Consider the following 26,714-nt stretch of genomic DNA (forward strand, 5'->3'; position numbering starts at 1 on the left):
GCTCTCTGGGCCGGCTGAGGTGGGAGGTCCGCGCGCGAGCTCCCGTAGGTGGCGGGGGAGGCGCGTCCCAGGCCAGTGAGGCCTCGCGCGCGAGGATCTGAGCGCCGTTGAGCGGCCGCGCGGGGAGGGGGCGGGGCGTTGCGCTGCGCTGCGCTGCGACTGTAGCTTTGAGCGAAGCTTTGCTGGGGGCGGGGGGGTTCGGGGTTGAAGGGCGCGGGGTGAAACTGGGCACGGGCGAGCCCTGTCCCGCCGCGGGGAAGGGGTGGAGCTGCTGCCTGGCTCCGTCCGGCCGGCTCCGTCACGCCTCAGAGCCCGGCTCCGAGCTCGCAGGACCGGGGGGCCCGTCGGCGGGTCTGCAAGCCGGCCGCGGTGCGCTTCTGGGCTGCCTTGGCACCGCGCCGCGGCGCCCTTCCCGGCTCCGAGTCCCTTCCCCCGGGGAAGGTTCCGTGCTGCTGGGGGAGGGTAGAGTAGGAGCCGCGGGGGCGGGGCCCGGCAGACCGGGAAAGGTGCCTCCCCGTTTTCTGAATTCAGCAGGCCCGGCTGCAAGTGCGGCCGATTTCCGGGTGCTGGGCACCCGGCTGAGCAGCTCGGGTGCGGGCGGGAGAAGGGGAGGTGAAGGCTGGCTCAGTTCCCTATATTGCTCAGACTTCCTGGGGAGGGGGGCAGCTCGGAGCTATACAATGGGCTGAGCCACTGCTCGCCTTCCTGGTAGGCTTATGAAGAGCTCAGCTGTATGCGGGTGGGAACAGGGGAGCTATATTTGTATGTCTGTCTGAAGTCAGACCAAAGGCCTACCTAACCCTTGCCATATCTTTTGTAGGGGCCACTGTCCGGTTCTCCAGAGGGAAGGAGAAGAATAGGCAAAAAGTATGTAGACAAGTTACAGAGGGCACCTGTGTTAGTCTGTATCTGTAAAAACAACAAGGAGTCCTGTGGCACCTTATCGACTAATATATTTATTGGAGCATAAGTTTTTGTGGGCAAAGACCCTCTTCGTCATATGCATGTCTGTATGAAGTACGTAGAGACCCCCAGAAAAGCAGGTCCCTCCTGTAGAATTAGACTAGCCAGCATCCAGGAGTCACTAGTGTATAAATAACATATCTCTTACTACACTTGACCTACAATGTTTCCTTTAACCTTTTCTGCCCATGAGTGGATTTTTTTAATCTATGTGTGGAATAAGTTTTTCTGGGTGCACCTAGGTATGCATAGATGTGCACCAGCAGTAGGAACAAAAACCTAGATATGCGTGCTCTGCTAATCAGCTGCATTTGAACTTCTCCTGAGCGTCTGTCCGCATAAGCACTCAGCTTTCAGGGAATACTGCTGACCTATCCTCTTCTTAACTGAATGCTTCTTGATAAATGGGATAAATGTTTGTTGTAACTTGGGGGGTTGCATGCTAACTCTGCCACTGATCATTAGCATAGGTCTTGGAGCCTGATTTTCAAAGACGTTCAATGATTACATTCCAACCTAGTCTTAGGGAGCTAGAGAGGCTCTGTAACTCTAAAAATAGTCTCTACTATTTAGTTTAGTCTACTGATAAGAAATATTAAATTGATGAAAGAATAACTTAAATTTAGGGTTTTAAAGGGTGAGCATGTGACACGTGTCATATAACGTGAAGATATGTGAATTTGTATTCGGGAAATAAAAAGCTATTTCTCCTTTTAATTCTTAGGGCCACCTTGGAAGAATATCGTGTCATGCTCACTGTGGAGACTCTCGTAACTTTGTATCTTCAGAAATCCAAATCTAAACTCTTGTAAGAGATTATCATAAAGACTTCTGCAAGAATATGCAGACAATGTGGACACTACAAAATAGTCTCTGTCAAATTATGAAAAAGACTGTCCACACACTTAAATGCAAAAAAGCAAGATATGGACAGTATACAAAAACCTACCCAGTTTTAGATGGAAGTATCCCTTCTGTATGTGAACATGTGTTTGAAGAAAACTTGAGGAATAGTGAGGCTTGTATTAAAAGGTAATTGACCATTATTGTAATCCTTTTGCAGTACAGGTTACACCTTCCTAGTCTGGTGCACTTGGAACATGATCAGTCCCAAACAAGGGAGTTTGTCAGACCAGGGGAGGTCAGTTTTCACCCACTGCTAATGTACTCTGGGCTCTCCTGGAGTCTGTCAGTGGATCAGGTTGGTTCTCCTCTGGGATCTTCATTCATGGCCCAGCCCTGCTTTAGGACCGGGCCATCAGCTAGGCTCTGCTGTCAGTCCCAGTCAGCTGCCCTGGTGGCTGGGCTCCTTGCCCTGACACTCTCTGCCCCCAGCTGAGCTCTGCTGCTGATACAGGTGTGGCCTTTGGGCCCTGCTGCCAGCCACCATGTCCCAGCTCCCAGGTTCTGCACCCCCAGCCACTAGCTCCTCCCGGTTGCTAACACCTTAGAGCTCTCTGGTCCAGGGTGTACACTAGTCCAGCAACATCCCTGTTCCTGCTGACCCATGGATGTTGCCGGACCAGAGCAGTTCAGGTGGCTTTAATTCAGTCTGTTAATTTGAGATATCTAGAAATTAAGGTTTTTAGCAGGTTTCTGCCATTTAAAAGATTGAAATGGTTCCCTTGCTGGTGCTTACCTGGACACAGCCTGTCCGGAAGATATTTGTTGATCTTTTTTCAATGTCAACTCACTTATGTAGGTGTCTGACTATCAACTGAAATGCCCAGTGTGGGGGACCCCAGTTTAAAACATTTAGCCATGGTTAGTAACATTTGTGAAACAATACGCAAGTAACTTCTTTAGAACTTCATAAACTTTACCCAGTGTTTAATTTTGAAAGCAAAGATGGTGTTGACTCATTTGTTTTAAAAACTCTGGTGAAATAGTTGATGACAGTTACCTCTATTAGTCATGATTCACTGATAAAAGGAGGAAAATGATTAATTGCTTTTCTGTATTTGTCCTTAAGGATCGTATGACAACAACTCAAAGGTCCTATATAGCAAAAAACAAAGCTGTGGAAAAGATATCGTGCCCCCCATGTGGTGATATTTATTTCTCATGAGGCATTTCAACTTTATATACTTACCATTCAGGAAGCCAGGGTAGGAATACTGACTAATGTACAGAATTGTTCATACATTATTTTATCAAACAGTGCTTATAGTTAAAAGTGACAGTTGAAAAAATATATTTAAAAATAAAGTTTTACTTAACTTTTAAACAGATAATTTCAATAAGCAAATTTAGTGTTTACCATTTCTGTTTCTTATTTGGACTGTACTGCTCAGACAATAAAATTAAGCTGATCATTTTTACTTTTGTGAAAATGCAGTGCTGTAGTGTTCACTAGCTTTAAAACATTCTTTCTGAAATGGAGTTGAACATTAGTTTTGTCTGTGCCAATGGTAAGCTGTTTTCAGCACACGAGGAGATCCAGGGAAGAAGCCAGTGAACAAGGTCCTTTTTCTAGAGTAGCTGAATCCTAAAAATAAGGCATGCCAGAATTGAATTAAGACTGGTAAACTTTGATGATCAATATTTGCTCTGCAGTGATAATTCTGATCACGTACTCAACAGCTCAGGATCTGATGTTTTAATTGTCACAATCAGTAACTGTTTAGTCACTCAGTACTCCAGAGATTGAGCTGTCAGTACAGATGGTAATTTGATTTTAGGTAGTTTAAACATTTAACATTGGATATTTTATGGGCAATATAAGGAAAAGAGTCTAGACCTAATGAGTTCCAGTAACTATGAAAAGCTGTAAACAGAATTTATTTTGACTGTTTTCTACACTGTCTTATTAGGCTTTAAATCTAACTTGCGAAGAATCAAACTGAAATGTCTCATTCTTATAAAATATCTGCTTTTCTTGTCTTACTTTTTTATTTTGATTACTGCGAACTAAACTACTATATTATAGTCAACTGAAAATTAACTTCTTTCCAGAAACATAACCCAAAAAATGATAGTTTAACCGTATTATCAAACATTGGTGTGACAACTGGGTAGTTTATTTAAGTACTATATTAACTTATTAAAAAGGCTATTTGGTGATAAGGTGTTTTTTCAGTAAATTAAGCTTGGTTTTCAAAATCAGATATTCAGAGTTGCTTTGCAAGGTCAGGAAAGGCGGTGGAGAGAATGCAATCTTGCGTCATACCCAAAGGAACAAAAAGTTGCTTGTTCGTGAACGCCTAAGGATGCTCCTTGATGATGAATCTTTTCTTGAGCTTTCCCCTTTTGCGGGTTTTGATTTGCCATATGGTGATGTCCCTGCTGCTGGATGCCTCACTGGTAAGATTTGTGGCCTCTACAGTTGATGTAATGGGTAAAATAATGAATGTATGCATAATAAATGATTTTGCTTTTTTGTTTGTTCATAACTCTAAATATAATTAGTATGGATTTTGGAACTGAATATATTCATTGCTCTCGAGTTCCTTTTTAGTAATCATAAAGACTGATTGAGGATTCTGTGCTTGTGTGAGGCATAACCCGGGGAAGAAGGGAATGGATGGTTTTAAAGCACCAAGATTCTGGATTGGTTTGAGGGCAATATGGCCCCTGGCATAAATGGGTGTAGTGTGGAGAGTGCTGCTGGACTGCTTAGAATCTCTGGAATGGAATGCGCTATGGAGATGCTCCATCTTTCCTACAGCTAGCACTCGCTTGGATGGGGCAGCATATGGCTGATTAAATCAGTCCTACAAAGTTTCTTTGTTAGCTTAGTTCTCCCTTAGTTACTTGTAGCAGCTTTACAATCTCTGGGCACTGCTACAGAAGCATATACAGTCCAGGTGACAGAATCTGTAAAGCCCTGAAATCTACAGATACCTGCTTTGTATCTGTGGCTCATTTTTGTGGATATCTAGAACCTGCAGGTTTGCAGATATACGTGAGTATTGTGCATTCAGATGACCATGGCTCATTTTTGCAGATGCAGATACCAGTTTTGTACCCATTCAGGGCTCTGAGAATCTGATCCTTTGTTTTTCTTAACTATCTCTGTTGCTTCTATTAGCATTAATTGAAGCGCCAGTATATTTTTAATGCATTCCCTCTGCCCCAATTGCCTGTCCTAGAAATTCATCTGGAGAGAAGAGTTCTTTGCTTATGTAAAGTCAGCAGCAAAGATGCTTCAGGTCACATTCCACTCTTGTTTTTTGTCTGTACAGTGCCACTAGCCTTCACTTTCCATTTTCAAACTGAGACCACATTGTAAGGCTAGAGTAGGATATGTCTCCTACAAACATATTTGTAATTTCACTGGCATAGGGGTAGATGCTACAGAAAACCGTACTGACATGCTACTGCTGAAAAGAATAACATGCACTTTGGCTTTCTTGTTTAGTGTATGGGACTACTGCAGAATGTCTGCATTTGGGTTGATAAATGTCTGTGGGTTCTGTTTCAGGAATTGGAAAGATCTGTGGAGTCTGGTGTGTCTTTGTGGCAAATGATGCAACAGTTAAAGGTGGGACCATTTATCCCATTTCAGTGAAGAAACAGCTAAGAGCTCAACAAATAGCAATTCAAAACAGACTTTTATTGGTATATCTAGTTGACAGCGGGGGAGCATTCCTACCACTACAGGTAATATTGGAAAGGGCACATTGTATGAAAATAGCCATTTTTTTATTTGTATCAGATTAATAGTTAGAAGCAAATCTTGTAGTTCTGTTTGTTTGGCTGGCTGACTTTAATTTTTGTCCAACTTACACTCTACTTGAACTCTGCACTCAAATCAGAGTATAGTGGATGTTGCTAGTATCCAGGAGAGTGAAAGTCCTTCTGACTGATCTTGCATGTAAGTGAAGCCAATCTTAACAGCTTTTAGAAACTTGAGTTTTCACATGAGAACAGATTGTGGACTTGGTAAACTCTAGGAGCTCAAGAGATGATCCCCTCTGTCTTCAGTGTTTTGTAGTATGAATATGCAAATACAGTAAACTCTTTCATATCCTGCAGCCCTGGGACAGGGAGGTTCCAGATATTAAAATATTCTGGGTAATAGAGAGGTAAGATGCCTCGCAATGCTAAAGAACACTAAAGAAAACCAAGAGTAGATATTAATAAGCAAACAAAAATGTATGCAGAGTATTGTACACTGTAAACGTATGCTATATTTATTTGTATTTACTTTCATTATATTGTACTTCTGGAAAACATAACTAAAACTTAACTTAATTATGGTGAAAATATTGATTATTGGAGAATTCTGGACGATAGAATGCTGGGTAAGACAGAGTTTACTGTACAAAGCATTTTAGTATAAAGTTTGTATTAATGCAGAGAAAATTGGTAATATATAAGCTCCTTAAAAATAAAGTGGAAACTTTCTCCTTGCTATAATACGAGGGTTAGGAGAGGTAATTTTCAAGTTTCTGCGAAGAATATGTGTATTCTCAGTTCACATGACTTCTAAAAAGCCATAGCTGCGCCATCTCAAGTAGAAACCAAAGCTTTGTAGGCAGTAACCATCATTGAGTGTGTTACTGAGTTAGCAGGAGCTCTGAATGATTAAAACAACTCCTAGTTTAATTCTGAATCCAGAAATTGCCTTGAAAACAAAGGACAAAAAAGAAACTGTGTTGAATTCATTTAAGAAATACAGAATGAATATGAGCTCTCCTATTCTCTGGTTTTCAGTCAGTGCCCATGTATTTAATGAGAAATGGCTTCTGTGCTCTAGCTGACCTTGACTTTAAAGAGATTGCCCTTTTACCGAGCCAAGATCTGTGACTTCTGTCTGCGTTTGTGCTGCACAGAAGGCCTTGGTTATTTTTGTTGAATTGAGCTTCAGGTGGGCAGTACGTATAATAGAGAATAAAACAGTACCTGAAAGTTGTACATTATGATTCCTAACCATGGCTCTCTGTGAATCAAATATGGTGTAGAACTTACTTGCTTTTGTGTTTGGCAAAACTAAAGGCAAAGTGTTAACTTTTTAAAATAACATTGAAACTCTTGGTAAAAACTGCTTTTTCTCTGCCTTGTCAGGCAGAGCTCTTTCCTGACCAGTCCCATGGTGGCCGAATATTCTACAATGAGGCAATAATGTCTGCTATGAAAATCCCTCAGGTACAATGTCATTTTGGAGCAATATAAAGATAGCATATGTGGTTAATGGATTTATGGAAGATATTTTTTTTTTAGTAATACAGCTTCTAGAACCAAATGGTATTCAAAAATACTAATGTTTAGGTCTGTGTGTGTTGAAGGGAAAAATCAAACAGAAAATCATATATTATAAATATCACATTTGAAGAATCCCAAAAGTGCTTTCTAAACTTTGCATAGCAACACTGAAATGCAGTTCTCTTTTGGAACGGGCAAAGGGGAATTTTGTCCAAGGATACCAGAGCAAATCCCTGCTCTTAGGAAAAATACCATTTGTTCCTTAACATACATTCAGAAAAGAAACGGAATGACCCACAGAGTGAACAGCATTGCAGTCAGTTATCTGTATTGGGAGATTGAGCTGCCAGTGGCTGACAATTATTAGATTTGTATCTCTAGTTCGAAAGAATCTAGTTGTTTTTAAGCTGAGAGTACACTATGAAGTTCTTGGGGGAAGTATTCATTAGTGGGGAAGGTCTAAGGTTGAAGGAGACCTAGGTCAACCAAAATGTGAGATCTCAAACCTGGGTGCTGACAGAAAGTTGAGTGTTGGGATTCTAACCACTGGGGCTACGTCTACAGTACAGCAATCTGTCAACAGAAGTTGCTGCCAGCAGAGATCTTCTAGCAAAACTTTTGTCAACAGATCATGTCCACAAACAAAAGGGCATCAAAAGAGCAACCCGCTCTTTTGACAGAGTGGCCAGATGGCTCAGCCACCCTCTCGACAGACCAGCCAACTGGAAGTTCAGCAAACATGGCTGCCCCGTGAACTGGAAGCCCAGTCTGTCAACAGAGGGCCCCCAGAGCGTCTACATGGCCTTTTTGTTGACAGGAAACTGTCGACAAAGGCATTCTTCCTCATTGCAGAGAGGCAGAAGGCTGTCAGCAGAATTGCCAAGTTTTGTTGACAGACTGTTGACAAACTGCATTTTGTTCGTAGACTCTCCATGGGATTTGTCGACAAAAGCCCAGTTTTGTCAATGAAATCCTCATGTAGATGTAGCCTAGGAGTATGTGAGATGAGCGTGCTTGTGGGGTGTGTGAAGAGTGGAGTGCTGGGAGGATTTGGCAGCCAGTAGGAAGCAGTAATGTCATTTCTGAACCAAGAATCCAGTTGGTGCCATGTTCTTAAAGGCAAGGTTCGAACGTTTTTCCAGTTAACTGTATGTGGAAGCATCAGACTCACAGTTTATTTTTAGGTGCCAGAAGACTTTAAAGAATGGTTGCCTGAAACTTAATTTTATTGTGGTACTAATAATATTTCTATAGCCTTTTCTGTCTGGAAGTTTTAAAGTACTGTGTAAACAATAAATTGCAATATGGTATTATCTGCATTTTATAGATGGAGAAACAGAGGAAAGAGAGGTTAAATCATAGTCACACAGAAGCTGGTAGAGTTAGCCCTTTCATAGTATGAATGAGTAAGAGAGTAACATGCTCAGAAACATAGGGGTTTCATTTTCATAAAGAGCTGAGATTGGCCATAATCCATCACTGTAGACCATGAAAATAATTTCCCAGGTAGTTTGTCATGATAACGATGCTAACACTCTTACAGAGCAGCTTAATAAAATCTTATTATTTTGTTGATTTTTATTTATCAAATGAAACTGATTAATGTTAATATGTTAGCATTAAATTGAAGAACATTATGATTTTGTTTGAACTATTAACTTCTTATTACTAATGCCTGTTGAAAGTTGCCAATACCAAATAGGAAAGTGACGAAGAAGAAAAAGACCATCCAAGATTCAGTATAATTTTAAATAGTTATGGAATGTATTTTACTTTGAGTCAATCTTTAGTTAATGCTTGTAAGGTTAGCAGAATTTGATTTCTATTTTGTCTAATCTTGATTATTAGTATTTTTATTTTCAAGGTATTTTCCTTGATTTTTTTAAACTAGTTTTATTTTAACAGTTGGTGGAAATCAAGGGGGATAGGTCGGGAGCAGGGTTAAGGCAGGGCTAGCAGAGGGGCTCTGGTGTTCACAGTGAGGTGATTGAGGGGTCCAAGGCACAAGGTGCGAAGGAGGCTGCAGACCAGGACTCGGAGAAGGAGGATGATCCTCCAGTTGTCGGGTGCTGCTGAACAGCTCCTGCCTAGACATGGCTTCCATGCTTTTTGGGGAGGAGTGAGTGAGGGGGCACCATGAGAATGGGGTTGTAGAAGTCTCCCTGCACAGCTGAAAGGTGGGTGGTGCCTGACCCCACAGGCAAGCTTAGTAGAGTTTGAGAGGTGTAGGAAAGGCTGCTTTCCTGATGGGACAGAACAGATCCCTCCAGTCAGGGCTGCGAAGAGAACAAGTTCTCAGCCCCAGGGAAGGTCACCCTGTTTACTAGCTCCTGTGCAGGGTGAGCTGTCCAGCAGCCTGGGACAGAGGTTTCTGCTCTGTCTTCCCATGTCAGCAGCATGCCTCACAGCTTAACCCTGCATGGGTTGGGTGTTACTGGCCCTGTGGCAGCACAGGGAACCCCCTGGAGCATGCTGTCATGGGCATGAAGGAGCAGGTCTGTAACAAGGAGGTTGTAGAGGTCTTCTCACAGAGCCACAGGCCAGTGATGCCTGATACCTGCAGGTGCAAGTGTGGGTGGGAAGGCTTTGTTGGAGATGAATAGTTTTTGCCTTAGTTTCATTGTGGCAATTGAAATAGAGGTTTGTTGACATTTGTCAGTTTAACTGACTCCTGATAAACCTACACGTAATATATCACTGTTTCTAAAACTGGACACCTATGGACTCCTGGGGGGTCGGTGAATGAATTCCAGGAGGTCCACAGGCCCCCACCGATCAACTCCTGTCTCTTCCTACCTCCCTCCTTCATTCCTCTCTCCTTCCTTCCTACAGCCTTCTGGTGCCTCTTGCTCAAGGCTAAGGCAGGCTCCCTACCTGTCCTGGGTCTGTGTGGCTGTCACAAGTGGCTGCTAAATTCCTGCAGCCCCTAGGGCAGCCAGGGAGGCAAAACATGCTGCTCCCACCTGAGTGCCAGCTGTGTAACTCACGCTAATGTGGGCAGAGTTTGGAGCTTCCTTGTCTGCCACTGCACCTAGGGGCCATAGGGTCTTGATAGCTGCTTCCAGGAACCACAGTAAGCTCTGCTGGGACCCCACATCCCAAACCTCTTCCTACACCACAACCCCTTGTCCCTGCCCGGAGTCTTTCTTGCACCCTCTCAGAACCTGCACCCCTATGCCTCAATCCACTCTTCTAGCCCCGAGCCCCCTTCTGCATGCCAATTCCCTCATTCCAAGCCACACCCAAGAGCCTGTACCCCCTGACTGACCCTCCCCTCCCAAAACCAAACTCCTTTGTGGAGCCTGCACCCTGAACACCCCATCAGCCTCCCCCAGCCTGAAGACCCCTCTTACATCCCAAATCTCTCATCCCTAACTCAACTCCAGAGCCCTCATGTTCCGCTAAAACCCTCATACCCCAAACCCCTGTACCAGCCCAGAGTCTTCTCCCACATCCCAAACACGTCATCCTTGGCCCTGTCCTAAAGCCTATACCCCCAGTTGAAGCCCTGACCTCTTTCCTGCACCCCAACCCCTTGCTTCAGCCCAGTGGAAATGAATGAAGGTGGGAGAGAAAAGGAAGGATAGAGTGAGTGGGGGGAGGGCATTGGAGAAGAATCAGGGTGGGGGTCCCAAAAGAATTTTAAATGAAAATGGGGGTTCTCTGGTTTCTAAAGTCTGAGAACCACTGATCTGTAAGATTCAGCAACATTACTACTGCAGAGCGTACAGTGTTAGACTCATTAGAACCTGTGTACGTTCTTCACCTGTTTCGCAGTGCACACACCTCACCTTCTACAGCTAAAAACAAGTCTACCACTGTGGAATACTGAATTAACATGTTCAGAATAAAAGATATACAAATTATTGGTGACTCGGGGCCTTGGATCAAGATACAGCTTCCTGAAGTTACTTGAGAAAAAGCTTTTGTGATTACTGATCAAATAATAACAAAGTTCTCCCTTTTAATAGTTATTTCCTTGTATTAACTGGCTGCTAATTTCTAATGTAATATAATTTTAAAATAAAAGACTTGTTTAAGAAGTTTTGGAGGCTTAGGTGCATAAGTATTATAAATCTCAAAAGTGCCTAAAATTGTTTACTACTGGAATTAAAATACTATTGCCCGAATATTCTCCTTACTCAGATATCTTGTTTGTCCCTTAGGTGGCGGTGGTGTGTGGTTCTTGTACAGCTGGGGGTGCCTACGTTCCTACCATGGCAGAGGAAACTGTAATTGTAGACAAAATTGGTTCTCTCTTTCTGGCTGGGCCCCCTTTGGTTAAAGCTGCCACAGGAGAAGATATCTCTCCTGAGGACCTAGGAGGAGCCAGGATGCACTCTAAGTAGGTACACGATATATGAAAAATAGGACTCAAATAAATATCAACAAAAGATATGCCTGATATCTATAGGGTCAGGATGCCACGTGGTCTTACAGCTAGGAAGTATGCCTTAAAAACATTAGAAATTATAAGTGAATGACTTCAGAGAGCCTTTTGGCTCATGGATGGGAGTGGCATAGTGCTAGAGAGACATTAATTTTAAAAAGGATTTACCAAACATACTATGTAATGTAAATGTATAAGAGCTACATGTGGTAATAATTCTTTTAATTTATTGTTTTTCTATTTGTACTTAAACAGTTGCTCCATTTCAAGGCCTGCTCCTCAGACCTTACGCTGGTATGGGGAACCCCCATAGCTTGCCTGGATCCAGCCCCTGAGGCTCAGGGCTCCCTTCTCCAGCATCTGGCCCATGGCGGGATGGGTGGGTGTGGAGCCTTGATCCTCTCAGGGTAGAATCAGGCAAGTTGGAGCCAGATGTGGCACATGGGCACTTCCTGGCAGGGGCAGAAAGCAGCTCTGGGCTTTGCGTGCTGCTGATGCTCCCTCCCTCCCGGGGGCGAGGGAATGGCAGTGCAGTGCTGCCTGGAAGAATGTTCTCCACTGTTCTGAATGGCCAGAATTCAGCCAGTCAGAGCAGCGGAATGTAGAGTCTTGGGGAACAGAACCATGTGCATCCCTAGGGTGCTGCACAGGTAGGTAAGTACCCCCTCATTGCCTAGACACTGTACCTCAAGCTGGTTCCTGAACCTTTTCCCACCTAGACCCCCTCACTACCACCCTGCCTCCTTCCTCCTGCCCAGACCCCCTCACCTCCACCGTGCCACTGCCCCTACCTCTCTCCCAGACCCCCTCACCATCTTCCTGCTCCTTAACTCTCCTTCCTGCATAGGACCCTCCACCCCAAACCCTCCTGCATTTTCCTCCCACCCAAACACCTCACCCCCCAGCCTACTCCTGCATCTCTTCCCAATCAGATCCCCCCACTGCTGTTCTGCACCCCCACTTCCAGTCAGAGTCTCATCCCCAGCCTGCTCTTGCACCCCCTTGCCCCTTTCTCTCTCTCAAATCCCCACCTGCAGCCCACTCCTTCACCCCACTCCAGCCCAGGCTCCCCACCCACCGCCTACTCCTGCACCCCATTCCTGCCCAGATCACCCACCGCAGCCCGCTGCTGCACCTTATCACCCTCCCAGCCCCCGCAGTCCCCAGCCGACTGCTGTATCCTCCCTCCTGCCCAACCCTACCACCCCAAGCCCACTTCCTGGCAACCCCCTCTCACACTGAACCCCTCATTTTTGGGACCACAAATGTACTAGCCCGTGTCTCTCTAGGCTCTGGGACTGGTGTGTGAGGGGAATGAGGAAAGTGTCGTCCTTTTTTTGTTTTTCAGTAGTGGGCTAGGTCAATGAGGGGTTTTCCTGACCCAGTGAAGGTTCCCCAACCCTGTCTTACATAGTTGACTTCATCAGGTGTTCAGTAGGGAATCCAGGATCAGGATTACACAGTATCTGAGGAGGAAGAAAGGTCTTTATGTACATCACCTAAGAGGAAGGATGGTCCAATGGGTATGGTGCTAAACTAGGACTAGGGAAACCAGAGTTCACTTGTCTGCTCTGCCACAGACTTCTTGAGCGATCTTATGCACATCAATTAATCTGTGACTCAGTTCTCCATCTTGCAGCAGTGTTGTGAGCATTTAAAATTTGCGAGGCTCTGAGAGGGCCAGATAAATACCAAATTTGAAGGTGCTAAAATATTTTATTGCAAGACAGAAGCTGGATGCTTGTTAAAACAGCTGGAAACTAGGAGCCAACTTTTGTGTGTCTACTAGTAATCTTTTCTGCCTGAGGGGACATGTGACCTTATCTTAAAAGGGACTAGCGCATCTAGCAGGCCAGTTTCAAGTATCAAAACACTGCCTTATTATTTTGCCATGCAAGAAATTGCTGTAGTAGCCAAAATAATGTTTTGCAGTTCCATACAGGAGGGCAGGTGGGTTCTTTCTTCACAGCGCTTTACCCTTCAGACATCTTCATTGCTTGCTGGGCTTAGCAGACTCAGAACTTCATTTCAGAGAGTGCTGAATTGGATGCTATTGCTGAGCAAAGGGTAATCTGATGGTTTTGGATATCCCAGTGCCATTCAGATAAATGGGACAGTGACGAATATGGAAAGTTGGTTCCTTTATTTCTAGTCTTGAAATAATGCTAGAGTAAAGAGGTTCCAAAAATTGTTTTTGTTTTCCTCATACAACATTTGAAATGATTAAATATATTGAAGATGACTACTATGAAAGTTTATTCCTTTTGATATAGCTGACCACCAAAGGAATAAAGGGAAGAATCCTCTCCTCTAGATTGTGTATCTTTTGTTGTTTAGACTGCAGTTGTTCTGAGGACAGAACTTCCTTTGACTTGCATAAAAGAGCTGTACCCGATGCAAAAGCAAAAATGCACGAAGTCCTCAATGCGTCTAGGAGATCCACAGTGCAGATAGAAGTGATTTTTTTCCCCTTTAAATGTGGGATTAGCATCAATCCTTAATTTTTCATTAATGAAGTTTGGTATCCTGAACTTTCATTTTATTGTGTATTTCTGTCTTTGTATTCCAGAGTCAGTGGCTGTGTTGACCATTTTGCATCTTCAGAAAAGGCAGCCTATGAATGTGTTAGAAATATTATCTTGACACTAAATTATGAACTTCCACCAGAGAAAACTTTGGAATATGATGATCCTCTGTACAGTGCTGAAGAGCTCCTGGGGCTTGCCCCACAAGGCTATAGATATACTCTTAATATAAAACTGGTAAGGTGGAGGAGTGCTCCAGAAGTTCACAATTTTGAGGTTTCTGTTTAATCCAGTCTCTGCATATTAAAAGAAAACATGCTCGCTTACTTTGGAGGCTTCATTTGGGAATCCTGCATTGTATGAAATATTCAATGTTTCGTGACTACTTCTTCAGCTACTCTTTCTGTCTTGAATATATTTGTAATGGCAAAGCTTCCTTTTGGCTGTGTTTAAAACAAAAAGAAGTTAAACACTTTGTAGAGAGGAGGGTAACTGTGCCAAATGATATTACAAGTATTACTGCTCCCACATGCCTGTGCTTGTGGAGGGCTTCTGGCTCAGTGTGCTTTGCACCTCTGTGGCTAATTTAAAGAACTGCAAATTTATAGAAAATGGTTTTGGAGCTGATTATCCATTTCCTAATAGACAAAGCTGCACATCACAGAAACTACTCCTAGACTACGTCCACACTAGCCAAAAACTTCAAAATGGCCATGCAATGGCCATTTTGAAGTTTACTAATGAAGCGCTGAAATACATATTCAGCGCCACATTAGAATGCGGGTGGCTACGGCACTTCGAAATTGATGTGGCTCGCCACCACGTGGCTCATCCAGACAGGGCTCCTTTTCGAAAGGACCCCGACTACTTCGAAGTCCCCTTATTCCAATCCCAGCTACTTTGAAGTCCCCTTATTCCTATGAGCACACAAACAGATAATTGCAAATGTGCATTTTTGTTCACATGAATGTGTATTTACTCAGACTTTTTAGAGGCCAAGTTAAAGTTTGTTTTCACAATCATTGCATATTTTTAGATTTAATAGATTTTTAAAGCTTGAAGTGCTATTATGATCTACTCAGCGCTTGTGAATAGCATAGACCATAATTTCTGGTTGGACAGACCATACATAAGTTTAGAAAGACATCCCAGTCTTGATTTGCATTTTTGTTGAAAACAAGTAATTTCCTTGTAGATTTTGAGCCGTTTGGTAGATGGAAGCAGATTCCAGGAATTCAAAGCTGAATATGGAACAACGTTAGTAACAGGATTTGCCCATGTGGAAGGGTAAGTTCAAGTGTTTGATAGTAAAATAGTTCTAGTTGTTGGCCTAATGTTTTATTTCTCTCTGGGTTCTGAATTCAGATTTGTCCAGGTCAGCAGTGACTGATAGGCCACAAAATACCCATCATCTTGTAATAGCTCTGCGAAATGAGTCAGAGATTCAGTCCATTGTGTAAGTGGATAGGTGTCCACATCCCAGATGGTACTTTGCTGGCAGTCTCAGTGGATTCACTAGGTAGTGACAATGCTTGGAAACCACCTCTCAAAGAGCTCCCTGTAGAGGTAGGCTGGGTCATGCAGTGTAAGTGAGCATTGCCTGTTCCTGTACTATGCCACATCAGTGGATAAGAAATTTTTTCATCCACTGTGGCTATTATTCTGGCATATTTTACCAGCACTGTATTCATTCTCAATCTTTAAACTTACAAAGTAAGTATTTTAGGTCCAGTTTGTGAGCGAGAGTAACCTGTAATGTCCTAACCTTTATTAAGGAGAAAGAGACTGTAAGTTCATCACTATATAGTTCTGGATGGTAAATCATTTTGCTAGAATTAATAAAGCATATCGCTTATCTTAACATCAGGTTAATTGATTCTCCCCTGAGACAAGATAATTTTTTGAAACATGCTTTCAATTATACTGAAAATACAAATTGTACAGCTGAGTATATTGGGCAGGCCTCTTTTGCTTGTTGCCATTAGCAGTTTGAGAGTTTGTCAAGCTGAGATAATACATAAGCAACCATCTTTAGAGTTACTAGTAGTTACTGGCCTTGTGTGTTCTTTTGAGTTTCTTATTCAGACTTCCTACTGTAAACAAACAGCTGTGATAAACTTCATCTTCATAATAAGCTAGACACATAGTTTAAGCTTAGACAACAGCTGCTGAGTGTGAAGCCTAGTATAGACTGTGCATTAGTACTACAGAAGGTACAGAGTGCATTAAAATGTGTTTGTTTTGATTTTTAGCTACACAGTTTATCCTTTGGAATCTAAATAGGATTTGCTCATGAATAACCTGGAAAGAAATAAGAATCACAGCCTGATCTTTTTCTCTGGCAACAGGCATTGAAACTTTGCCATTCAAACTGCCTTTCTTACCGTGTAGAGCCCCAGAGTCTTAACCCCATTAAGCAGCATTTTTGGACTAGCATTTGGGACATTTAACGAAGCAAGTCTTTGTTAAGTGAACAATATAAATTTGATGTGGGGAAGGAGAAAATGGAAGTAAAGGAATTTTCAAACTATTTTCAAGCGTTTTCAAGAGTGGCTTCTCTTTTATTTTAAACTCTTTGTGGTCTGTTGCTTAAATGGCCGGCATGTACTAAAACAGATCATGTTAAGTTATTGGACATATTCAGTGCATACTTAACTTGTGATTTTGTTTATGTGGCTGCACAAAATAAAATGGCAGTCCTCTGTAAAGTTAAACTGGGCATTAGAAATGTTGATTAAGATGTATCGTTTTAATGACATTTTATAGAAAAATATTTGACACACATTCTTTGTCAAACCTGACTTTGGTTTTATTAAATACACTGTTCAGAAATTAAAAAGCTTTTTAATTTTTTTGTTTCAAATGGAAATAGTGAACACTGAATGTTAACTGAGACTAAGTCTACACCAGGGAAATAAGTCAATTTCATATACGCAGTTCTAGCTGTGGCATCTGGTAGCTAGAATTGACATATCAGAATCAACTTATTTCCCTAGTATAGACCTAGCCCCTCTACTCTCCCTTACTCCACGCACTAGCTGACCCCAGAGAGATCGATTTTGTGCCTAGACCAGATGCGCAAAGTCAAACTCTGGATGATCAACCCTGAGATTGGATTGATCTTCTCAGAAATATAGACATACCCACAGTATGACATATGATGTGTCTCTAGTTATGAGGAAAGGACTTCTGGGCTACATTTATATTCACCCTCTAGCTCACTGTGAGCTTGAGCAAGTCACTTAGGCCATGTCTACACTATCCCAAAATTTTGAAATGGCCGTGCAAATGGCCATTTCGAAGTTTACTAATGAAGCGCTGAAATACATATTCAGTGCCTTATTGGAATGCCGGTGGCTGTGGCACTTCAAAATTGCCGCAGCTCGCCTCCGCGTGGCTCACCCAGACGGTGCTCCTTTTCGAAAGGACCCCAGTAAGTTCAAAATCCCCTTATGATAGGAATAAAGGGATCTTGAACTTGCTGGGGTCCTTTCGAAAAGGAGTCCTGTCTGGGCGAGCCACGGCAATTTTGAAATGCTGGGACTGCCAGCACTCTAATGAGGTGCTGAATATGTATTTCAGTGCTTCATTAGTAAACTTTGAAATGGCCATTTCGAAGTTTTGGGATAGGGTAGACGTAGCCTTAATGTTTTTGTACTTCCTCTGAGTGTATTTTTCTATTGAGAGTATGACACTACCCTACTCCACTGGGATGTTGTGAACCGCTGTATTAATAAAGCTCTGTGAATGAAATGCAGTGTACATGTGCAATATATATATTATTTTGAGTTTCTCTATATGACTAAAGGACCATATATATTAATAATATATAGCACATATGGACATTAGTTGATTTTTTTTTTTTGTTAGTTCACTACAAACAACATTTTTACCAAGCTCAAGTTATAAAAATGAAAGTGTTCCTCTGTGTTTTGTTAGACACCTAGTTGGGATAGTGGCTAACAATGGTGAGCTGACTCATGACGCTTCTCTAAAGGGCAGCCACTTCGTACAGCTGTGTAGTCAGCGAAGCATTCCCATCCTGTTTCTTCAGAATACTGCTCCACATGCAGCAGAGCCAACAAGTCTCTCTCAGGTATGGCACTGTAATTCAAGAATGAGAAGGTAGTTCTAGTTCTTGTCCCAACTCATTTTTCATACTGACTCAGTGTCACTGTTCATTTGTTTAAGAATTATAGTCTTTGTTTCAAACATTCATTTTGATGATTAGATTAAATAGTTTTTTTGATATTTTACTCTTAAATATACATTCTAGGGTCACCATTTTCCCTCTAGTGCTGTGCTTATACACGTTCTGCTGCTTTAGCAATACTGTCCATAACCTGGCATGGTAGGGTGTCCAGCCTTCAATGGTCATAGTTTAAACCTAGCATTCAGTGGTTTTCTTCTCAAAATATTAACTAGTCAGTTTTCACAATATACTTAGCAGGGTGGTGGCTAAGTATTTCCTCTGTTGTATGCATGGAGAAACTGACAGAGTTAAGTTACTTGCTGAAGGCAATGGAGGGCATAGGGGTAGGCTTAGCACTAGGTTTTGTGAGCAGAAAACTCCTCTCTCAATGCAGACATTTCTTCATTCACCCTATTTTATGTGTCCCTAGTATTTGAGTTCTGGCCTAGCACAGCAGCAATGCATCTGAGTGTTACTAGCCTAGAAAAAGCCAAAATTTCTCCAGGATCCCCAACTTATATAGCTCCACTGCCTACACAGGCAATAATTATTTCACTGATTGATAGTATTTGGCATATGCTATAATACACACATTTTTCTGCACTCTTCTAGAGTTATTTTTTCTGGAAGCAATCACTTACGTACAAAGAAATCCGCAGATGCTTTATAAGTTTGTTTGGGGTAAAGGGAATCTAGACAAAATATTTAAGAACTCCAATGACTTTGTATTTTAATTTCAGGCAGAGGCTCACACCAACAGATTAAAGGCACAGGCTTCCATGATGGTTGCAGTTGCTTGTGCAGCTGTGCCCAAGATAACCCTTATAATTGGTGGCTGTTATGGGAATGAAAGTTATGCCATGGTATGGTTAATATGTTGAGTAATATTTGACTTGTCACCAGTCTCCATCTGGTTCAGTTGTTATGCTTAAAAGGAGCACATGGGCTCTTTTTCATAATAGGCCATATATTATACATATATAAAAATAATATAAAATGATTGTCTTTTTATATGTGAATAGAAATAGATGTTTTAAAAATGCAATAGAAAAATTAAGCAAATAGAACATGCTAAAACTTGTCATTTTGGTTCATGCTTTTAAAGTCACATTGCTGCAGGGTGTGTGACTGAGTTTAATAAGTTGAAGTATTTTAAATGATTCTTGTAAAGATCATCTGTCACAGCAGAATATACATGCCTTAAAATTTAAATTTTGTTCTTCAGAGACCTGATAACATAATCCTTTGTGGATGGCTCTTTTTATCCTTAAAGTCCTTGAGATTAAATGGCATCTCTCTCCACTTTTTTTTTTTAAAGTGTGGGAGGTCATTTGATCCTAACTTCCTATTCCTGTGGCCAAATGCAAGAGTTGCCCTTATGGATGCAAGACATATGTCCATGTTCCAACATGCTGGGAATGATGACTGCACAGAGTTAAATCATTTAAAAGAAAAGTAAGTATTAAACATAATCTCAGTTTATGGTTATAAATATTATTTTCCACTTTTTAAAGTTCTTATCTTCTAGACCAATACATCTACAAAATATTTCACCAGCTAAAGCAGATCTACCAACAAAAAACCTGAAACAAAACAGTGCATTGCTTCATATATTTAGGAAAATCTATCTTAAATATCAATGTTTGTTATAAAACAGCTTATATTAAGTAGAAGCCTTGCATATTTCCTTTGCAGGTGGAATTACTGTCTTTTTCTGCAGGATGGCTGAAATGCAGATAATTTAGGGGTCAAATTCTGTCCTTCGATATGTCCTGAACGCCCACTGATTTCTATGGTAACTTCACAAAAGCATCCCAATGTAGAGTTTGTGTCTTAACTTATGCTTCTGTTTCTCTGCTTTGATTTGTCCCATGAATTTCATATTCTGAAGTTTTTAAGCTATTCTCTTATCTAGGTTAGATCAAGAAAGCAGTGCATTTTACTCCTCCGCTCGACTCTGGGATGATGGTATAATACTGCCACAGAACTCTAGGAAGGTAGGTTTTTTCCTTATAATTTTTTAACCTTTTCTGTCTGTCAGTCACAATGGTATTCTTACTGTACTCTTCCATTCTTGTGGCTTTTACCATGGACCTCCTTCTTTATTTCCTTAATTGGCCTCAATCTCCTTCAAGGCTCCTTTGAAGCTTCATATAATGTAAGCCTGGCCTACACCTCCACTTTTTGAAAAAAAAAATATTCATTTCTTAAATTCTTTCCAATCTTTTCTCCTTGTTGTGGGCTAATTGGCCTTTGTGTAGCAATATGCTCTATTATTGATGGGGTGTTCACCACTGAAGCAAGACCAAAACCCTTAATTTCAATAAATGAGAAAAATATGCAAATAACTATGGGAAAGAAGTCTTTCTATATCATGTCAAACATAACCTGAGTCCATGTAAATCAGTATATTTAGGAAAAAAAATTATTATAGAAATCATAACTCCCTTACTTGAAAATTTAACATATAAAAATATTTTACTTTTCAAGACAAAAACTGGAGACAGAGTCTTGATTGCATTGCCTTGGGATACCAAAAAGCATTTTCTAGAAGATTACGTCTTGAGAAAAGCAACAGGAAATCAGAGTTCTTGTGTGTGCAACTGGGGATACTAGTGATGCAGAGTTACAACATTTTGAATTGAATGATAAATCAGTCAATCCAGAGAAATGTATGTTACTCTAACAAAGAGGTGGGGCAAGATAGGTTAATCATTAGTTACAGCAATCCCTCCCCAACCAGGAGTTCCTCAAAATGTGAGTACACACAAGTCTCATTCAGCATACCTGCTCTACAAACATGAGGCCAATTGCCTTTATTATATACACGAGTCACCGTGAACCATCACAGTCCAAACATTTGTGCAGTTAGCTGCTACTGCCATGTTGTCTTGCAGATTCTCGTGAGAATGGTTGATGTGCCTGCATGTGAGAAGCTGCTTCTCTCTCTCTCCTTCACTTGGCTGCCCCAGCATTCAATTGTAGAAACTTATACTTCATCTTTGTGCATATTTTGTGTTTCATTCATGCCAATTGGTTATAATTAAGTGAATAATGAATGCAGTAATAAGTTGAATATTGAATTGAGTAAATTAAAAATTACCCAAAGCACCTGAGTGGGTGTGTGAGCAGTGAAAGTGCTTCCCATAGTGCCAAGAGGGCAAGCAGTGTGATGTCTTTGGAAAAGCTTGCCCAAGGTGAAAGTAATTATGCTGTTGTATGTTTCTTTGGTGTTAATGAATCTACAATTCATACAATAAAAGAAAGGTGAGGATGCTGTTAGGGCCAATTCTGTGAGTTGTACGGCAACTTTAAAAGTGTCTTGCATGTCACATGATCCACTTGTAGAAAAAGTGGAAAAGGTACTGAACATTTGGATGGAAGATCAGAACCTGAAAAAAATGCCTCTTAGTACACATGTCATTTGTAATAAAGCCAAATGAATTTGCAAGCCTCTTGTTGAAGGTACAAGGGAGGGAGATGTGGAAAAGTTTCAGGCCAGTAAGGGCTGGCTTATAAGTTTAAAAAGCATTATAACCTGCATAATGTGAAGTGGGTGGGGGAAGTGGCATCAGCTGATCATGAAGCAGTGGCTGAGTTTCCCAACTACATCAAGAAACTGATTGAGGAGAAGGGCTATTTGCCAGAACAAGTTTTCAACACAGATGAGACCGGCCTGTTTTGAAAGTATATGCCTGAATGCATATTTCATTCAACGGAAAAGGTATCAGCTGCAGGTTTAAAGGCAGCAAAGGACAGGCTAACGCTTGTTTTGTGCAGTGCTTCAGATGACTGCATAATGAAACCCATGCTGCTTTACTGAGCCCTTAATCCACATACTCTTAAGGGCAAATATAAAAACCATCTTCCTGTTTTCTGGTGAGCTAATAGCCTGGGTAATTGCTGCACTACTTTTAGACTGGTTTCACATTGGCTTTGGTCATGAAGTTGAAAAATTTTGCATTTAGAGTTGCTGATTTCTAGATAACGCACCTAGTTTACCAGATTCATTACTGTTAGCTCACCCTAATGTTGAGGTCATCTTCCAACACCACCTCACTCCTTCAACCCACGGATCAGGGTGCAATAAAAACATTTAAGAGGTATTATACCTGATGCGTGTTTGACCACATCGAAGAGATCATTGAAAAAAATCCAGTGCTTATGGTGAAAGATGAAAGAAAAGGGTACACCATTGCAGCTGCAAATTACCATAATAAAAGAATCCCTGGATAACACAAACAGTCTACCTTTAATGCAGTGTGGCAGAAACTCTGGAAGGAGGCAATGAACAATTTCACTGGTGTTCTTGCAGTTAAGGACAAAATTTAGAAAATTGTAACAACTGCAAAATGTTTGAGTGGTGAAGGCTTTGATGACATGGAGTCTCATGAAGCTGTCGACTTGCTTGACTCCCACTCTCAGGAGTTAACAGAGAAAGACCTTCAAGAACTCATAGTGACATCTAGTGATGACAACAGCGAAGAGCCAAGAGGATTTGGGATCAGAACTGCCGCTGACTAGCTAATCTTAATGATTTTTTTCTCCAAGCTACAAACCTGAGTGATCGCTTGTTGGAAATCAGTCCCTTCATGGAATGAAGCCTGACTGTCAGACGAGGCTTGAATGAATTGCTATGACCATACCAAGAGCTACAAAAGACCTTCATAAGAAGACAAGTCAGCCTAAGCTTCATGCTTTTGTCAACAAGGTAGAGAAAGGCACTCCACAAGAGCTCTACCCTCAACTGTCATGCAGTGGCCTTCAGAAAGTATCTCAAGTGGCTGCTAAATCAGCTCAAGCTTTGCCTAACAATGGCATGCATAATTTATGAAGGATGTCATCTCAGGATCAAAGGTACCTGTACAATATATAAAATTTGATTTTATTACTGTTCTTAGTATTTAAGATGTGTACAATGTCATTTACATTCACTTTTAGTGTGCTTTCCTCCTTGTTTGATTTTAGAGCATGTAAACATTTAAGGGCTTTCATCCATTCCCTCCTAATTATGGTTCCCGTAATGCTGTTTTTCCCATAGGGTTTTAAGTTCTCCAGTGCAAATTCCCTTACCAGAGGTATTTTGAAAAATGTAATGCTCGCTACTGGGGAGGGATTGGTGTACTTCATATTAATTTTGTTTCTTCACAGTTGTTTAGAGTGGAGTGACATCTGTTTGCTCCACAGTTTCTTGATGTCCTAAGGGCATTTCTTCCTCTTCTCTCTCCTTGTGTAATACTGCTCTGTTTCTTTTGCTTTGTGTATATTTTGACCATTCATTTTTTACCATCAGTTTACAAAAAAATTAAAAAGCATTGATGTTTCTAAAAATAATGAAAATTCTAGTATTCAGTTTCTGAAATTACTTTTGTTGTCTTTTTCATCAGGTGCTTGGACAGTGCTTATCAATTATGAAACAGCAGAAGTACCAGATTGTATCTCTGCAACACTACCCTGTTATCCGACTGTAATCAAACTGCCATTTGCAAATAATTGGGATTTTAAGAATGTCAATACACAGTTTTTTTAAATTGAAGTGATTTTCTAATATTTGGATGCTGTTAGTGGAACTTGAATTGGTTCTAAAAACTGTCAGTCTACAAAAAAGAAGCTCAGATTTCATGCTTATTTCGCTTAGGATTATTTTAATGCCTGTTTCACTAACACATTTGAAAACCATACTGTATGTAAGACAAAGGAAAATGCATTTAATGAACTTTGGGTCTTGACACTTGATCTGTGTAATCAGAAACTCTGTGTAAAAATGATTCTTGGCTTAATATTCACACTTTGTATACAAAATGTTAGAGCAAAGTGTAGTTTCTTGGTCTACCATAGAAAAACAATGAAAAGTAATAAGCACAGTGGAAGATGTTACTAAAAAAAAAAAAAAAACACCTTTACTCTTCTCTGGGATATTTTCTTTAAAATCTGTTACTATACCGTCAAACTTCTTTCAGCATTCAGTAATGTGAATAGGCCCTAGAAGGGATCTTTCTTACTTTTGAACTGTTTGTAGAATTGTCTTTAACCCCACACTATAAAGCTGCATGATGGTGCATCTCATCTAGTGCCCACTAGATGTAACAGGGATACTGAGAGGTAAAATGACTTGTCATGTAGAAAGGATTGTTGGAAACAGAACCAAGGATCCTGGCTCCCAGGCCAATACTGTATTCACTGGGAGTTTATGAGCAGTGTTCCCTGTAATCTGAGCAATTGGGCAGCCTACCGATTACATCCAGCAGCATGTTTCTTCTGGTGATGCACATCCACATATACCTTCTTGCACATAAAATTTATTCTGCCCATGGATGGAAGAAATTAGAGGGAACCCTGTTTATTGGATTCTAAAGGACACACGAGGTGAGTCAATTTACTGACTTCTGTTGTGCCCTTTAATTAACGGAACACCTACCACTGCCTAAATGTTACCCCTCGATATGCAGAGATTAGATCTTAGTAAAAGTCAGAGGAAAAACTTAAGTTTCCTCATCTGTATAGTCATGATAATTATGTACTCCTTTGTAAAGTGCCTTGAGATCTCTGGGTGTAAAAGTATTATATGGTATGACCTAAGTTGGGGTGAGCAAATTTTTTATGTTGAACCCCACTTTTCATCCCTACAGTTAGCGGGGCCCTCCCAACCTGTCTAATGTAATCCAAACTGACACTTTTTGGTTGCGTTCATATGAAAAAAAAATCCCTTTGGACTCATGTAAGAAAATAAGTATGTAGAATGTAAAAACTTCATTAATCAGTATATAAATGTGAACACACACATATAAATAAAGGGTGCCCATCTTTAAAAGAGGAAATAAAGACAATCCCGGAGACTATAGCCTGGTCAGCCTTACCTCAGTCCTGGGAAAAATCATGGAGGGCATCCCAAGGAATCCATTTGGAAGCACTTGGAAGAGGGGAAAGTGATCAAGAGTAGTCAGCCTGGATTCCCCAAGGGCAAGTCATGCCTGACCAAGCTGATTAATTTTCTGTGATGAGGCAGCTAGCTCTGTTCGCATGGAGAAGTAATGGATGTGATATAGCTAGACTTTAGCAAAGCTTTTGATACAGTCTTCCACAGTATGCTTGCCCATAAGTTAATGAAGTATGGATTGGGTAAATGGACTGTAAGGTGGATAGAAAGCTGGCTGGACAGTTGGTTCCAATGGGCAGTGATCAATGGCTCAGTGTCTGGTTGGTGGGTGGTTTCAAGTGGAATGCAACAAGGATGAGTTCTAGGGCCCATATTGTTCAACATCTTTATTAATGACCTGGATGACAGTGTAAATTGCACACGCAACAAGTTTGTGGATGTCACTAAACTAGGGGGATAGATAGATACATTGGAGGTTAGGGATAGGGTCCAGAGTGACCTAGATAAACTGGAGGATTGGGCCAAAAGTAATCTGATGAGGGTCAACAAAGACAAGTGCAGAGTCCTGCACTTGGCAGAGAAGAATCCCAAGCATTGTTACAGGCTCCAGACCAACTGGCTAAGTAGCAGTGCAACAGAAAAGGACCCAGGGATTATAGTGGATGAAAGGCTGGATATGAGTAAACAGTGTGCCCTTGTAGCCAAGAAGGCAAATTAAATATTGGGGTGCATTAGGAAGATCATTTCCAGGAGATCTAGAGAAGTTTTTATTCCCCTCTATTCAGCCCTGGTCAGGCCACATCTGGAATATTGCATCCAGTTTTGGGTTCCCCCCTGCAGAAAGGATGTAGATGTGTTGGAGTGGGTCCAGCAGAAGGCAGTGAAAATGAGCACATGACCTATGAAGAGAGGCTGAGGGATGTAGGCTTATTTAGTTTGCAGAAGAGAAGAGTGAGGGGCAATTTGATAGTCTTCAACTTTCTCAAGAAGAGCTCTAAAGATGGTGGAGAGATACTGTTCTCAGTAGTGACAGATGGCAGAACAAAGAGCAATGTTCACAAGTTTCAGAGGGGGCAGTGTAGGTTGGATATTAGGAATGACTATGTTACCAGGAGAGTGGTGGAGCACTGGAATGCATTACCTAGCAAGGTGGTGCAATCTCCATCCTTAGAAGTTAATAAGTCCCAGCTTGAAAAAGTCCTGGCTGGGATGATTTAGTTAGGGTTGATCCTGCTTTGGGCAGGGGGCTGGACTCAATGACCTCCTGAGGTCTCTTCCAGCCCTAGGAGTCTATGAAAAACAGTAACATTTCAACATTTTTAATGAGATGGATGAACTTGATCATTCTGTGCCCCCACCGCCCCAAAAGAAATTTCACACTCCCTGAGGGGTTCTGCCCCCACCCCACTTTGCACATCCCTGACATAAGTAATGTTATCAAATCTTCCTCCAGCCCAGGTTGCTGACAGCAAGTTGTTACAATCTGAATGCTGTTTGTTTCATGTGAAATGAATAAGAGAGACCTCAGAGAAACTAGTCCTGCAATTGGCAGTTTGTCTCCATTCAGTAAATGTCAAGGATCCCTTTGGCAGGTTATTTGAAAAGTCAAGATGCAGTCTA

At 41.4% G+C, this 26,714-nt stretch overlaps 1 protein-coding gene across 9 annotated transcripts; it reads left to right on the forward strand.

Moving 5' to 3' along the window:
• On the forward strand, positions 1-25,039 carry LOC142017814 (methylcrotonoyl-CoA carboxylase beta chain, mitochondrial-like). 9 transcript variants are annotated; one of them, XM_075003100.1, is made up of 14 exons: positions 1-19; positions 821-867; positions 1,688-1,995; positions 4,070-4,266; positions 5,387-5,565; positions 6,973-7,053; positions 11,277-11,455; positions 14,070-14,262; positions 15,221-15,312; positions 17,965-18,121; positions 18,958-19,080; positions 19,536-19,672; positions 20,133-20,214; positions 23,605-25,039. In XM_075003100.1, the coding sequence occupies exons 3-14, from the start codon at positions 1,805-1,807 to the stop codon at positions 23,686-23,688; spliced, it is 1,695 nt and encodes a 564-aa protein (XP_074859201.1). In that variant the 5' UTR covers positions 1-19; positions 821-867; positions 1,688-1,804; the 3' UTR covers positions 23,689-25,039. The 9 variants fall into 9 exon arrangements, 8 of the variants coding, with proteins under 8 accessions (XP_074859201.1, XP_074859200.1, XP_074859198.1 ...); XM_075003099.1 differs by lacking the exon at positions 1-19 and adding an exon at positions 26-44; XR_012646596.1 differs by lacking the exon at positions 1-19 and adding an exon at positions 22,769-23,074 and having other exon boundaries at positions 231-867; positions 23,605-23,666.
• Positions 25,040-26,714: the final 1,675 nt, after the last annotated feature.

The sequence above is a fragment of the Carettochelys insculpta genome, chromosome 9 (assembly GCF_033958435.1).
Source record: "Carettochelys insculpta isolate YL-2023 chromosome 9, ASM3395843v1, whole genome shotgun sequence".
Taxonomy (NCBI): Eukaryota; Metazoa; Chordata; order Testudines; family Carettochelyidae; genus Carettochelys; species Carettochelys insculpta.

Coding starts and splice junctions, on each gene's coding strand:
- LOC142017814 (XM_075003100.1), top strand. CDS start 1,805: ATGCAGACAATGTGGACACTACAAAATAGTCTCTGTCAAATTATGAAA. Junction 1,996..4,069: donor AGTGAGGCTTGTATTAAAAG/GTAATTGACCAT, acceptor TTTCAAAATCAG/ATATTCAGAGTTGCTTTGCA. Junction 7,054..11,276: donor CTGCTATGAAAATCCCTCAG/GTACAATGTCAT, acceptor TTTGTCCCTTAG/GTGGCGGTGGTGTGTGGTTC.